At 38.9% G+C, this 16,677-nt stretch overlaps 1 protein-coding gene across 3 annotated transcripts in view; it reads left to right on the plus strand.

Moving 5' to 3' along the window:
* The window catches only part of LOC122825231 (kelch-like protein 29), a 274,118-nt gene that overhangs the window by 177,095 nt on the left and 80,346 nt on the right, over positions 1–16,677 (plus strand). For all 3 annotated transcript variants that reach the window (XM_044106467.1, XM_044106470.1, XM_044106469.1), the window contains one exon: positions 1,471–1,617. In XM_044106467.1, the coding sequence (XP_043962402.1) occupies positions 1,471–1,617 (147 nt within the window). The remainder of the gene's footprint in view (positions 1–1,470; positions 1,618–16,677) is intronic.

Here is a 16,677-nt window from a genome sequence, read left to right on the forward strand (position 1 = left end):
GCAAAACTGAATAATTTGGTGAAGACGTCTTCAAAATTGGGTATCACATGCACAGGCCAGAAATAGTTGGAAACAGTAAAGGTGAAGGTAATTTTATTTATATAGCTCATTTTCAGTAACAAGGCAATACAAAGTGCTTTACAGGAATTAAAAGGAAATACAAACAAAATAACAAACCAATGCAAAGAGCAAAAGAAGAAAAAGCTAATAATGTTGATCCAAAGTAAATAAACTAGATACTCCTATTCAGGGTTGGTAGATAAGTATAAGTAAGTATCCTCTGGTCTGAATCAGATACCCAACTCCATTCTGTTCAGGTTTTTGTGACATGAGAGGTTTTTTTGAGTACTTTTTGCAGGTTTTATCCAGATAGCACAGTGAGCTGCCTGATGAAGGACATTAAGATGCATGTCAGCAAATGTCTTCTTCAGCAAAGGTTACATTCATACTCAATTATGTGCCCCATTTTAGGGTGAATCTAAAAACTAGTTTTAGCTTCCTTTCAAATGGTTCCAGTCAATAAAGCTGACTTGGACACAACCACATATGTGCTGTTAGAAGATGCCTCACTTTATAACTTTTGTTTCTTTCCACAGAGTTACTGTAGGCACTAAGGTCAATACCACTGTCTGTCAATTAAAGATGAGGCTACCCACCTGGAGACAGTTAGCTTAGCCTAATATAAAAGCTGGACGCTGGGGGAAAACGGCCAGCCTGTCTTCCCTCGAACATGAAAAAAGTTATACATTATATATTAGCTCTGCTGTGAGGCTTCCAGCCAGGAGAGACAGCAGTAGGTCGATGTGCCTGCCACTGGTTATAAAGAGATCTGCTGTATGTGAAATCGCTAGTTATTGACTGCATTTGTGCACCATCTTTGCCTCTGCTTTTCTTTTTTTCTTTTTTTGGGGGGGTGTGTGTTGAATGACACATTTTCATCTTCATCGTATCGTATTCAGCAATCATTATTTCTTTAGAAATACCACAACTATTAAGGCTGCATTTCCTCCTTCAATACTGTTTTCTTGTTCTCATCATTTTCTAGCGTCTTTGTTTGGGTTAAACAATCAAGAGAATCTTATTTTGTGAATACTGAATCGAGAGCATTTTCAAAAGAATTGAAGGCAACAAAGTTATTTGATTGTGCTTTAAAATGGCAATATGTGTCTGGAAAATGCATAATACTTTCCTTTTAGTGACCTAACCTTTAAATTTTTCCATTAGGGTATCAGAGTAAAGGGCTGAATACAGATGCATGCAGGAGTTTATAATTGTGGATAAAACAATCTATAAACCATGTTTTCTTTCCTTCTAGCTCATAGTTGCCCTACTTTTTGTTGATACTTTACATGTCATTGTGAGAATGCATTACCATTTGTGCAGACCTTTCAGCACGATTTGCTCAAAATATGATTTCAAATGCCTTAAGGCAGTCATATTAAAAATCTTTCACTATTTACTGCCTTTCAGGTGGCGGGTCAGGAGGAGATTTTAAGCGTGTCCAAGGAGGACCTGGTGACATATCTGTCCAACGACAGCCTGAACACAAAGGCAGAGGAGCTGGTCTATGAGACTGTCATCAAATGGATTAAACAAGACCCCAGTTCAAGAGTACAGGTAATAAAGAAAAAAAAACTTTCTCTCTTTTTCTTTTTTTCTTTTTTTTTTTACATTGAACACATGCTGCATCTGTAGCATGAAACCAAAGCTTCAAGATGTTACCTGCTAATCACTGACAACTCAGACCCTGTAGGTGTGTAGAGTAGCATTAGAGCAGGTCTTATGTAGAGCTGTCATCTCTGAGCGATGCACAGCATGAAAAAACAGACAGGTAACCCCTTGTTCTTCCCTCGTCTAGCGATCATCAACTTTGTTCTTAAGATGTATCCCAGCTCAGTAGTTGTTCATAATCCCAGAACTGCTGTTCTCTCTGAATGTGCTCTATTGTATCCAAACTCAAAAATACTCAGAGCACAGTGTCTTTTCCTGTCCTGTAAAGAGGTGTGATCTATTCCTTCAGCCTGCTAATCATAATCAAAGGTTATGTCACTCAAATGGGTACTGACAGCAACGTACAGGAGGCCAAATTATAACCGTCATGCAGTCAATGAGTCCAGAGGTGAGAGCTTCGGGTACAGCGGCTTGTGCGAGAAGGTAAATGTATTCCTTCTCTTGTGGCGCATTTATTCAGCTGGATAAAAAAAGAAACTCTGAGGTCTAGAGGTATTCATGGCTCTATGAATTTCATAGTGATGATTTTAAAGTATTTTATTGCTGTTTTAAAAGGTAGTTGAGGTTATATCAGACAAATTACCTTGGTCCATCACTGCGAGATTCATTCCCTAAAAATAATGTGTTCTCATCAGGCAGCAGGCGGAGGAACTGCCTCATGTGAGCTGAATCACTGGCAGCGCAGACCTCAGCAATCGGTGTTTCATTACTCAGAGCACACACAGAATTAGAATTTCTCACCTTTTGAATTAAACCTTTAGCATTTATCATTTGATATGTGGCGGTGTGGTGATAATGACAAAATACATCAGATGGTAGTTAGTGGGAAATCTTTAAGTATCAAATGATTTGCAAAGAAATATCCTTGAAAATTTCAACGTCGTGTCACATTACAACCACAAACTAAATATCCATAAATGCGAAGAGGTACGAGAATGATGGATGGTTTTCAGAAACCTTTTACGCTCAGTCCCCTTTACTGCTAAATGTAGCCCGGTTTGTAAAAAGAGGTTAAATGTGCGTGTTTACTTTTAGCATAAACCCAGCTGCTCTGTGAAGGGCTCAGATGTTCTACATGACAAACGCAGTCATAAAGGCTAAGGAACATAGAAGATAATACTTCTTAAAGAGTTTTAAACAGGTTTGGTTATAAAACAAAACAGATTAGAAATAACCTTTCTTGTCTCTAAATGGGGAAACGTAGGTATACCAGCAGAAAAGCGAGAGGCAATTCCAAGAATGTTGATTCACATGAAAATAAATGTACAAAAATAGAAGTAAGGACGACATGCTGTACAGTAAGACAAAATCTACAGCACGAGAAAATGTTAACGTGTGAGCATAGGATAATTTAAAAAGATTTTAAAATGTCATGTAAGAACCTGTCTGATGAGCTTATCCAACCGCTTCCTCTCAGCGGTAGATAAGCTGCTGCTCCAACATACATGGCTGAAGCTACTTGTTAACTCCTGCACTCCTCAGCAGGCTTGACCCTTCCTGCACTTACCTAATTTTTATTCTTGAAAAGATTTTAAAGCTAAGTATACTTTTCCTTCAACTCAAAATGTGTGCAATGATCTCTTTTGGTCTAACACTTGAAAGTTTGTGGTTGTGGATATGATTTAATGAAAATGTAAAACATTGAGTGGTATGCATACATTTCCAAGGGACAGTAACCCAAAGCAGTGACCAGGTATTCATCTCAGCCAGATAGATTCATCATTACTATCTTTCCACGTAATTAAGCTGCGTGCGGAGAAACTTTTTCCACAAGATTCTGTGATGAAAAATGAATTTCTGAGCTACCTGAACTTTCCCACATCAGCAGCTTTTAAGATAAAATCCTGGTTAACCTCACTCAGTTCAGTTCACTGGATTCTTTCAATCTCATACTCTGTTGGCAAGGAGCACAGGCGAGTTAGTCAGATGAAGTAGAAGTTTTCCCGCTTGTCTGAACGACCCGCCACGCTGGTTCCCGAAACGAGGCACCGGGGGGGTCAGCCCGCCTTCAGGAAGGAAACGAACGGTGGGAGAAGTCTCGTAAAACGTATCTAAGACGGATCGAAAAGGTCGAGGGGTGGCTGAGAAAAGACGTGGCGTAAAATATCAGCGGCGTAGCACCTGCATTTTGATTTGGTTCCCGATGGTTTGAGCCTCAGCATGCGGCCATGATGCCCAGAGAGCCGTGATGTGATTGAGCTTTCAGTCAAGCTCAAATTTCCTGCCCATATGTAATACATAAAAAACACAGCAAGCCTCCTGTCTGCCCGACTTTATATGCTTGGTCCAACTCCAGTTCGTCATTCCTTTATTTCCTCGCCTCGTTTCCTCCTCCCCATTTGGAGCCGGAGCATGGCAGAAATCATTCCCCCAGAACCTGTGACACTTTTTAATGACGTGTCAGGGCGGAATGTCACTGAACTGCTGCGGGTAAGAGAAGAAGGGAAGAAAAAAAAAAAGTAGCAAGGGGCAGGAAGCCTTAAGCCGTGACAGAACTGTATGCATTCAGCCGAACATGCGCCTTGTGTGTCTTTGCAGGTTTGTGGTTCTGTGCATGTGCCATCAGTTGGAAGCTGCAGGCTATATAGTGGAAAAGTGGCATATTGAAGACGCTGGGTAAATAATATGCAATTTTCCCTTTCCACTATGCTGTCACTAACAACCGATGGCACCGGGAAATGGGCCCCGGACATCGCTTAGAGACACGGAGAGCATTTGGGCGTTAGAAATGGCTTTGCTATGAGACACGAAGCAGCAGAATTGAAGTCGAGAATCCTTTCTTTCTTTTTTTTTTTTTATTTGTATATCATTGGACTAGTACCATCCTGCGAGTGTTGGTCAGTCGGAGGGTGGGAATGAAAGAGAAGCTGCTAAAGCTTTAAAAGAAAGTGAGATAGCCTTTTAGCCGAGGAGTGTCTGTGGGATTTATAGCCAAATGAAGTGGTGGATAAATCAACCGCAATAACTTCTTTGTATTTATAGGAAGAGCTTGATGTATTTTATATTGGTTCTTTTTTGTCCTCTATTTTTAAAGCAACTGATGACAAGATTGATGATGGGCTATAGTTACATATATCATCCATAACATTATGACCACATGCCTACCAGTGTTTCAATGCCAAAAACAATCCCTTATCCGATGAGGATTGGCCTCCACTAGATTCTAAGTCAACACAAAATCTGATGGTCTGTTCTTTAGAGAGGGTGAAATATCTTGCTTAAATAGGCCACAACCATCAATGAACACAATATTGTTGTTGGTCATAATACTGCGCTTACTCTTTATTCATCAGTCAAATAAAAAGAGAGGTGTTTTGTGTCAAATATATAAATAAATCTGTGTATGTAAAGGTGGAAAGGGTGTAAAAATAATTTACTCAAGTACAGTTATTTAAATACAAGTTATCACTGCTTGATGTTACCTAAAGGTAAAAAGTACCAAAAAAGTTACTTAGTTACTTTTTTTATGAGCAGCAGAAAGTTTTTCTTGTAGATTTCACAAAGGAAGTTAGAACATATTTGTGTTAAAATCAAACTATTTTCAATTAACACAAAAAAGTTGCTGCCTTTCTCATACTAACAATACTCATACTACTTTCTTTAACTATTCTTGATGGGTTTTCTTCCATTTGATGCAACACCAAGAAAACTGATTACTAACCCAGCCAAAGGATCAATGCAGTTTTTGTTGTTTGTTTTTGTTTTTTTTACTGCTGTTTTCATTTTTATTCATTAATATAATTTCAAATGTCACTCAAAACAAACAAAAGTTCAGATAAACTTAACAAGGTGCAAATTAGAGACACATTCATATGGGTAAATGTAACTTGTGTAAATGAATAAAAAAAAAAATTTTGCGGAAAGTATTTATTTAAATCCAGGGATATATACACAGTTGAGTGCTGTATTGTAAAAAAAAAAAAAAAAAACAAGTAATAAAAATAATTTTGTGATTGTGTCCAACTTACCTCACGCACCAGCGGGATTTCAAACTTTATATTATCTAGTATTTTTTTGTATTTAACCCATACTTAGTCCCAAAGTTCCTGCTCAAAACATTCTTGCTAAGCTAGGATAGAGTTAGGATGTTTCTTTTTGAGAATAACATTAATAATTCAGCTTATAATATTTAAAAACATAAATAAAACTTGTCTCCCTGTTTCATTGTTTATTTTTTATTTGTTTGCTTTAGGCATGATAAAATTTAATGGTTACTGTTCACGCGGCTCTCTGCGTTGTTTTTTCCACAGTGATTGATGTTTCACGCTGTTGTTCGCTGTGAACATTGCTGCAAAGGCTGTAAAGCACTTTGTTGGGCATAATTTCCAAATTGTTTTGTCAGCATGGAAACAATTTATATGGTCTAGCTTTACAAGTCTTGCACTAAAAAAACTAGGCAGATGTTTTTAGATTTTATTTTATTTTAATGGCTTCCTAGCCCACTGAAGTTGCAGATGGCATACTCACAGATTATATCGGGGTATTTCTAATTTATAATCTGTTATGTATTTGTGTTTAAATCAGATCGCTTTGGGTAGTTTCACAGAAACAAGCAGAAAGTTGAAGAGGCCACGTGATGCTTCTCTGAAGGTGCTGACAGAGCCCTTCCATTCTTCCTTTCACCCAGGGACGATTACAGACACTTCATTCTTATTATAAACTCCCCGGCTCGGCCAAATCCTTGAATAGGGCCTCCATTACACGACACTTCAACATATTTCAGAAAGGATCCTATCTTGCCAGGTGACTCAGCTTGACGAAAGAGGCTGATTAATTGGCTTTTTGGAAGGTGGCCAGCTAATGTAACAGCTCCAAAGGACAGTTAATGGTGCATTTCCATGATAAAAAAAGGCCAGCCTTGCTATTAAAAAGGACCTCCTGTCCACTCATCAGAAATAACAGCAGCCTGAGCTGACATTTGTGGTTTCCTTACCAAATTAATGCAGTTAAATGTATTAGTTCTTACACAATGCCGCTGATTATTTGGAATGTGTTTTTTTTTTCTTTTTACTCCAATCATCTTGTAATATAGTGACTTTCTTCCCCTTATCAGCACTCATTAAGCAGTAGAAGAAAAAAAATCATTTTCCCAGAACAAATGATGCTATCATTATGTAGTTAGTGTATAAAATTATTAAAGGGAGGGAAACGCTTTGAGGCTGAGCGTTGATATGAACTGAGTTTCCCTCACTGTTTCACGATCCATTTACCTTCAGAGGCAACAATGACCCCTGCCATCAAACAAGGCTTTTAATTTAGTGATTTCTCCTTTTAGGCTCTAACTTCAAAATGGAAACTTCTGATCATCTTGGTCTCCCGCGGGAGTGTTTAATTTGCTTCTTGATAAGATCAGGGTTGTGACGATGATCGCCTATATACAGGGGGGTTCCTAGGCAGGCTTAAAAGTCAGGAAAATTTCATTATCATTTTCTAATGCTTGATAAGAATAAAAAGTACCGTATATCAAAACTGAGTCTCCAAACTTTATTTCTGACTCCATTATCTAAAAATTAAAATCAAAATTTCTGGAAAATGAAGGGCTTTTAACTGTTTTTATGTCGAAGGAATATTTGGCTTCAGTACCTTGTCAAATTAGGTTTTCAAAATGGATCTGTGGTTTTTCTAAGTAGTTAGAAAAAACAAGATATTTAATAATTGAAACTCCTTTATATAGGATAACCTACTGCAGGTTTTAGATGTTCGTCTCTGCAGTGTACCCCTTACACTGCTGAATTGGAAAGCTACTTCATCATTTAGGTATTTTATGCTTCAGATACATAAGGATGATGAAACAGTTCACTCATATGTCCAGAAAGTTTTTAAAATTGCTTTTAAGGTCTAGAAATGTTCTGGAACTTGGAAATGGAAAATTTGGTAGGAATCTCACTTTTAGCAGAGATGTGCGGTTTTGTAGAGTGAGCCAACATGAACGCAGCACATGCCACTGTCTGTGATCACTTTAAAGAGAGAGAACAAAGCAGGAAAGATCGATCCTGTGGATAACGTTCGCTGCTCTCCTTTGAGCAAAAGCCGCATGGGGATTAACACGGAACTCTTTGGTTGTCCTTGTCTGTATTCGCGTTACAATCCTAAACATTCACATTTGTGTACGAGCCCATGTATGACCTGCATATTCAATAGAAGAGGATCCGACGTGGAGCTGTGAACTCCGGATGTCCGTTCTCATCTGTGTCCTTTAATGTCCTCGAGCGCTCTCTGTCCTGACGTGTGCAGCCAGTGGAATTGCAGTCATTCAACCACAGCGGCTGGAATCCAGAGGCAGTTCATCTCCTCTGGGTTCGCTTATGAACACAGAGGAGATGCATGAGTGGTGTCATTTGCAGAAACTAATAAATTAGCTCGTTTTTGTGTTATTTTCAAATTTAGAAGAATCAGTACAGGTGTTTTGTTGTTAAGCAGGAAGATCCCTAATTAGATGAGTAGGGCTTTCAGAAGTGTTCATAACATTTTGATGAGCAGCTGCAAGTCTTCTGTGGTTTGTTTGTACCAGTTACTCTGCTAATAAAGAGCAAGACCCGATAACATGATGCTGCCACCATGATTAGGGTGTTAGTTTTCCACCCAAAGAAGCATCTTGCATTTGATCTCCTCTCATGTTTGCTGTGCCCACAAGTCTGAACCAGAAGTGCTCCGTATTAGTAGCCAAGCGCATGCGCAATACATAGCAGACCCATGGCTTCGAGACCAACAAAAAGAAAATATGAGGACGCTCTTGACCAATGTGGGAGAGAAAGATACATTAACAAAATCTCCGCTGTCAGGATCGACTTGTATGAGACGGAGAACGAAAATATGTCGACGGTGTAGACGAGCTGCCTCCGATATCATTACTGCGATATAGTGTATAGTGCGGTATAGAGTGCATACACTATGAAGGAGCTTCGTCTGAAACCAACAGAGGAATGCAATCAATATTTTAGCGACTTTGTAAAGGATGTGAGAATTCTTCACGTGAATAACAAGGCTCTGGTGACCGGCAGAGTAAGCAATAACTTACATGTAGGCTACTGTTCGTTTTAGCTAGGCTAATTTAGCCAGTTTACTACAGTAAATATTATTAATATTTGTTTTACTACAGCACAGAGGTGGGTAGAGTACTCGAAAATTGTGATTGAGTAATAGTTGCAATGTACTTATATTGTTTATAAGTTAGGGATGAGGCAAGAGCTAGCGCTAAACTTGTGGCGTTTACTGTTGTCATAGCAACTGCCTGCCAAAACGGCTGTCAGTGTTCACGGACATAACATCACATGGGAACTAGGTATTGAATTGTGCAGAACATTTTCTTGGTTAGTAATATGAAATCACAATAAAACATGACGAAATTCATGAAAAAGTTAAAGGAATACAGTTATTTCTGCCAGACACTCTAAGGATTCACTGACTGGAGGCAACCAAACAAAATATATAGTACTCTGTAAAAGAAAAAACAAAACAAAACATGTTTTTGTCAGCAAAATGTATTTGATTAAAACAGTGAAGGGAAGCTTTTTATTATTATTATTTTTATTTTTTTCCATGAATGATGTCATGCTGAAATAGGCCTCAGAGGAGAACACATGGCACCTGTCAGTAGTTGCTCAGGGCAGCGTTCAGCGTCTGTCCTCTGCTACATCTCACTCCATCTCCCTTCCATGCTTCTGGCAAATAAGCGCACATAGTGGTGAAGCCACAAGAGGACAAAGACAGGCTCAGCTAAGCATCACTTGGATAAAAAAAAAAAAAAAATTACCATTTAGAAGAACATATTTTAGTCATCCATAATATGCTGACAGATGAAGTCACATACATGTTGTTTTTCTTCATTTAATTTTTTTTCTAATAGAAACTTGCATCAGTAGTGAAGTCTATAAAGCTCAGAATAAATATGGGCCTCTGTTCAATGCAGTGTGAGGAGTGTGTAGTTTTCTTTCTTTTTTTTTATTTCTCCTGTAATACGTTTTTTAGGCATCAAGTTATCCATTTTTTACTCTAAAGCATGCGACTATCTGCTAAGAGCAAAGCAAATAGGAGTCTTTGTGTCATTTATTGGAAGCTGCCACAGCATTGAATCATCACGCACACACAAGCACAGTAAGAGGCGTTAGTCCTCGCTGACAGTAGTGGAATAGGAAATGCTCAGCGGACATTTGTCATCTGTGTTAGCGGACCCCCGGCTGCTTCTCTGCTGCTTCTGACAGATCTTAGAGGCTCCCTGTTAGACACTTTATCCTTTCCTTTCACAGAACTCAGCCTTTTCACTTTTGCTGTTCACCTGCCTGAATATTTGTTTCTCTCCAAGTCTGAAGGAAAAAAAAAATAAAAAAATAGCAGGAAGAAAACAGTCCAGGCTTGTACTGCAGCGGTGGATTTCCTGCAAGTTTTGCAATAATCGCATGTGGACCAGGCTGCAACGCATGCTTCTTTTTCTGCTGGCACTGAAACTGTTGGCCTGCTGTGTTTTGTTTTTTTTGTTGTTTTTTTTTTTTGTTTTTTTTGCTTTCACTCAGTGTGTGTAATTTGGAAACCATTAGAGATTTAAAGTCACACATTCAATTTCATATTGCAATATAAGTGGATATGCTTAAGGATCCTCGTAAATACCTCCTGTCCAAGGAGAATGTAGCATAGACGAGCTTGCGAGTGGGCCGACAAGCTGAAAGAAGTATCACCATATGCTGTCAGTCTCCTGTGGATGCCTTCCATGTGTTCAAAGTGTTAAAAAAAAAATATTGAATTCCCCATTAGAAATGTGACAGATTGCATGAATGAGGCGTATTTTCTTACAGTTGGCATACTAACTGTTGAAGTTTGTGTCGTTCGTACGGTCCCTTGTGTTGAAAACTGCGCAGGATTTACCGGGATGAATGATTGTGATGGTGAAAATGACGGGTCAAAGGAGATATCTGCTGTCATTTACTCCTCTCGCCAGTGCAGGGGTCAGGGTTTGCTGAAGATCAAGACAGAGACGGAGAGAAACGGAGAAATGCTCTCTGGCTGGCCTGAGTGTCGCAGGCACTTACGTTTTACTTGTTCCTGTCACATACAAGCGCACAAATGGCACAAATGATCATTAAAAGCTTTTAGCACAGCTGTTTATAAGGAATGGATCCAGTATGTGCACTTTCCATGGTGAAAGCACTCTGGAGTTGCTATCAATGTTAACGCCCCGAAAGGATTCAGACTATAAATACCAAGACTTTCACTTACCTTTGTGCTACGTTTTGGCATACGGTAGAAGGTCAAATTTTAGCATCGCTTGAAGCCTCGAGAATAAGAATCACTGTGGAAGATTTTATTCTCACTTTAATAAAAAATAGTGCACACTGGAAAATTAATTGGCTCATTTAGGACAGCCCCGCATTTCTTGAAGTTTCGTTGTTGGAAAGTGTCACAAGTTGAGCGTTAAGTGGGAAGTATCCCAGAGATTTAGGGTTCTAAGTAAATAATAGTCATACTTTTGGAAGGTTTGATTAACAGTCTTAGTCCTACGAAAGTGGAAGCTTTCAAGTTGATATTTTATTAAAACCGATGACATGCATATACGGTGAGAGAAAACTACGTTAATCTGCGTTAGTACTCGTTCACCTATGACTTCAGTCTTTCCTGTACTTTTTTAAACATTTGATCTAGATCTAGAGTTTTTGCTGGTAAGTCTCAAAATGTTGCTCTAGCACAGCCCAGTTAGGTCATAAAAATACAGTGAAATTACGCCTTTACCCATTCAAACGTTTCTGAGGGACACAACTCGAAAGTATTCACTGAAAAGCCATCTACTTGCAGAACTTTCTGTAGAGTTTATTAAAAATTTTTGAAAGACAATGAGGCTTGGGAAGCTGAAATACCTATAATTCCATATGAGACGCCATTAGCTGGAATTTGCTAATCAGCCTATCAAGGAGTGTCATTTAGGTCAGCTTGGGTTACCAGAGCAATATTATCACTGTAGACGGTTCAGTGCACATCACCTGATAGTTTGGCACAGGTTACCGCTCTTTCATTCTTGTTGTAAGAAGTGAAAAATCATTAGATTTTAGCTAGCTCTGAACACCAGTATGAGCTTTCATACAGTTCATCTGCTACAAACGTTTTGGATATTGAGCTGCCCCAAGGTAGAGCATTGATCAGGACTTGAAACAAATTCCTGGAATCGGAGTAGGACAACATCCTTCTTTTAAAGTGCATTAAAATAAATAATTGCTTAAAAAAAAAAAAAAGAAGATCTTCTTTTGCACTATTTATGAATATTTTCCAGTGAATCTCATGGTAAAAATAGGTACACTAGTATTCCTGCAATCTTTGCAAACTGGAGTTAAACTCTAACTTAGCCTCACCTACAATACCTCTGCTGCTATATAGTATTCACATATGTTATGGCAAGTATGTAAGTTTAAGAACTGTGTTTCCTGGGTGCCACTTGGCTCCTATGCAGAGGCTGCAGTCCCTGACACAGTTGTCCCTGGTTCAACTCCCGGCCCCGGGGCCATCTCCTGCATATCTTCTCCTTCTCTCTCCTTGTGCTTCCTTCTGGAAAGCTACTGTTGCAGCTGCTTCACAACACAGATCTAAAAAAGAGCACTAGTGTTACATAAACCTTAAGAAAACTACACACAGCAAGTTAATTGAAAGTGGCATGTTGATGCACAAACAGCTATAGTCAAAAATAAGTAGCCAGTAATAATTTTACACTCATAGATAACAGGTCATTACCGCAGAGTTTCATTGCACTTCAGTAACATAGTGACATGTGAATAAGTGCATCATTTTATACTATTAAACATATTTGTTAATGATTTTAACATGAACAGAGTGTCTAAAGCTCATTGAAAAGTCTTTGTTTTCCCAAGTCAGTGGTTTTTGGTGAAACAACTTGAAAAAATTGAAATTCTGACATTGATTTTAATAGAACATGATCTCTTCTGCTTTGATTTGTTCTAATCTAAGACATATTGGAACTATTTCCCAGCACAGATCCATTCTAAAAGATAAGACTTGAGAAAACAGTATGTATTTTTTTTTCTTCTTCTGGAGTTCAATGACTGACATAAAGCAGGACTCCCGTTATTTTTCTGTTTTTTTTTTTTTTTGTTTTGTTGTTTTTTTGTCTTCTAGGTCTGGCAGATTATATTTGAATATTAAGAAGAACTGTCTCTTATTTGCATGACAGTGTGTGCGCGTGTGTGGGAGGAAGACCGCGGAGCAGGAATAGAGGTGGATAGGGAAGGGTGAAGTGAAAAAGTAGTGGGCGTTGTACCTGGCTAGTTAAAATTAGCGACGGAGAGTGATTGTCTGTTGCTGCTTAATTTATTCCTGTTAACAAGAGGGACGCAGAGAGAGATTTGCACTTTCGCTCACGCACGCACACACACACACACACACCTGCACTTGCAGTACATTTCTTAACTCTGGTTGCCATTTATCAGAATTCAGCTCGAGATTTAGGTTTAGGTCACCCAATTGCCCAAATAACCAGATTAACTTTAAAACTGACCACACCATCCAGATTCACAGCTTCTTGTGTTCAAACTACATCCTGTCATATTTGCAGGAAACTAAAACTAAAATCTCACTGAAGATATTCCAACTAGCTGCTGCCATCTCCTCTCTTTTTTTGTTTCCGTCTCCTTGTCTCCGTGCAAGGTGAGTTCGATGGGCGGATATTTTCTTGTTTGTGGCACCGCGAGTCTTTGGCTTTTTGCACAGACCAGATGCTCTGTGAGGTAGTTTTACTGCCGTTAAATGATATTTGGCAAGCGAAAAGAGGCTGCAACAGATGTGGGTTAGTACGGAGCTCACGCTTGCAGACAGTTTAATGGGATGCTTTTTTATATATATATATAGTTTTCCACAGTTAAAAGAACACAAGATGTGTGCTGTTGAGAAGTGGTGGGGTTTTGTGTGGGTGTGTGGTTTTTACAGTGTGCTCTATTTCTGCATCACTCCAACAAAACCACTTTTAAAAGCAAACCCTATTCTCGCTGTTCTTTCCTTCCTTGTATAAGCAAACAAAGTTCCCGGCGTCTGAGACTCCATTAAATTGTTTTAGCAGAGTTCAAATATTAAGAAAAGCGGACGTCTTTGGAAACACCCCATAGTACCATCGCAATTAGTCATGTTACTGTTGCCAAAATAGTGAATTATTTGTCAGTAGGTGTAACACCTTTGGGTTGGTTAGTCTGGCCAACGATAAGAAAACTGCGCACAGAGAGGCCTACTACACTGCTAAGATTAATTCATTCAAATTAATACGGCTACTCTCCCTTCATAGATGATAAATGTGGATAAAAAGGTGAGGAACACAATACTGAGCAGAGGTTGTTGTACAGGAAGTTGGTGTGCCGACTGGAGGAACTATTTCCTAAAAAATACACAAGTCAGCTGGGTGAGTTCTACATTTTATTCTATTTTTCATGCTTTTTGGGTTGTTCTGACGCTTCTGGAAATGTGAAGATTGGATTTACAAAATTGTGTTTTAAGTGAGCGAAAATCGTTGGTCTTGCCAAACGCAAACTATTCATTCAATATTCATTTTCATAGAAAATCCAGTGTCAAGGCAAGAACTGAAGGGAGCTGAAACTAAGAGAGAAACCTGAGGTGGAGCAGAGTTTAGTGATAAAACTTTAAAACAGGTAAAATTTTACTCCAAATCTGCTAGAGCAGTTTAAAAAATGGATAGTTTAAACATCTGTGTCACTGAACTTGATCTGATTTTTTTTTTTTCATTTTCATTTGTATAGCAGTGAAAGAGATTAGCTACTGACTCATACATTTCAAATTCCATAAGACACTTTTATTTGACAGTCAAATTGTATTAGAGAGAGGAATTTTTGCATGTTTCTGTCCATAAATAACCGATTTAACAGTAAACGTGTAAAAAAAAAAGGGGGGGGGGGGGTCAAAGTGTAGTAGCACTTGTTTAAAACTAGTTAAAGCTAAATCATTTAGTAATATTCAAGTGTCTTGTAAAGTTTTAAATTTTTCAGTTGAATGTAAGGACTTTGACTGATTCAAGTAGCTTTTCACTTGAATTTTCTTTGAAGGAAAGTTAACTTTTAGAACTTATTCTTTAAAGTTCTGAAAAGCAGAAGTCACAGCACATATTTGAATGGTTGAAATAGCATCATATCTAGGAATTCAAATTGAATTTCTATCTGAATTTCTGCATCTAGAAATTCAAATCAGATTGAATTTCTAGATGCACCCTGTGGCACTTCAGCTCATTTCTTTCTGTTTTGCCACCTGATTAAAACTGGCCCCTTTGCAGCTTCAATTTTGTTCCAGGGGTCAGAAAAGTCACAGCGGGAACTACTTTGTCTGTATCAGACGTACACGTAGAATCTACAGAGCTAAAATGGCTAATCACAAAGACATTTAATGATTTCATTTGCAAAAATAACATTCCAATGCGTCTCCTAAAAGTTGCAAATAATTGTTTCCTTTAACGTTTTATGGATAAATAAGATGAGTGATGTTGAAGCAGACCTGGAGAAAAGTAGTTTGCACAGAAGTTCAGAGGAGTAAGCCTGAAGCTTAAATCCTCCCCGATTTAAATGTGCAATGAATGAGTAACTACAGGGCAAATCCTCCACTCCGCTCTTTAATTGAAACCACTGGCTAATCTGGAGCTCAGAAGTCTCCATACGGGAGTTTCTCAGAAATCGACAGAGAGTGCGTTGGCTGCGTCCTCCGTCTGTGCTGCAAGCAGGTGCAAGTGTCTATGTGGCTATTGAGTTGTTTGTTTAATAAAGCGTGCTGTGTGCATTCAAGGGTGAGGGAAAGCAGACAGTCCCAGATGCAGGACAGTATTTGGCTGCAGGCGCGCTCGTGGACAGGAAATGTCATCAGCACAAAGCTCTGATTCCTGTGGAAACATCAAATCCACTCTTCTCTCTTCTTGTCTTCTCTTCATGTTGCTTAAGCATGCAGTTTTTATTCTTAAGCTGCCACTCTTCCTATCCCCCCCCTTTTTTTTCCTTCTTTATGCTCCTATCTCCTTTGTTGTGTCCCTCAATTCATTTTTACTCTCCTCTTTGCCTCTGAGGCCTTGTTTTTTTTATTTTTTTTTATGCTTCTGTTTGGTCAGATGAGCCGACGACATTGCTGGAGAACAAATGGGACGCACAGCAAAGTAAAAAGACCTCAGGTGGGAGCAAGAGCAGCCCAGGCAGAATGTCGGCTTGTTATTTGTTGTCCCCCTGAATGATGTCTCTCGGAGTCTGTTGTTTTGTCGCTCGGCTCGGTCACTTCGTTCTGAGCCGAAGGGTCAGAGAGGTCGGCCTCCACCCAGCTCCCTGTCGCTTTGTCCAAGCTTGTTTACAGCTTTTACTGTCGACTCCCACGGGGAACACGTATACACTTGGACACCGAAAGCGGGGAAAAAAGATTCTCTCTTCTGCTATAGCTATAAACAAGGCTGCCTACTATATCCTGCTACTGTTTGAACTCTACAAACTGGGCTTCGTTTTCAATCCACTTTATAATTATGAGCTTCTTGTGTTGGTTTGTTCCATTAAATTGGAGTCTGGTGTAATAAATACAAAAACATTTAATGGGTGTATTGGTACTTTTGCAACATGCTAAACCTTAAGGCATAAAGGTTCAGGCTGTAAAGACGAAGAGGTGAAATCCAGTATGAAATGTTATGAAACAGTTTCTCTCTACTAGAATTTAAAGAAACCATTTCTAAGCCAAAAATGAGTCAAATGATTCATCTTTTCTTCTGTTTTAACAAAAAAAAAAAACACTTCCTCCTGGCACTTCGGTGTTTTTGGCTTGAATGGGTCGTGATTAAGGCGAACCGGGTTTTAATTTCACTGCAGCAAGAGCACTTTTTTTTTTTTCCATTCGACGAAAGATTTAATTTAGAAAGCGAACAAATCGGCAGCAGCAGTCGGAAGTAAGAATACCTCCTGCTGCTTAGTTTGAGCGCGCTCCCTGTGAAAGTTT

Source organism: Gambusia affinis, linkage group LG22 (assembly GCF_019740435.1).
Source record: "Gambusia affinis linkage group LG22, SWU_Gaff_1.0, whole genome shotgun sequence".
Taxonomy (NCBI): Eukaryota; Metazoa; Chordata; class Actinopteri; order Cyprinodontiformes; family Poeciliidae; genus Gambusia; species Gambusia affinis.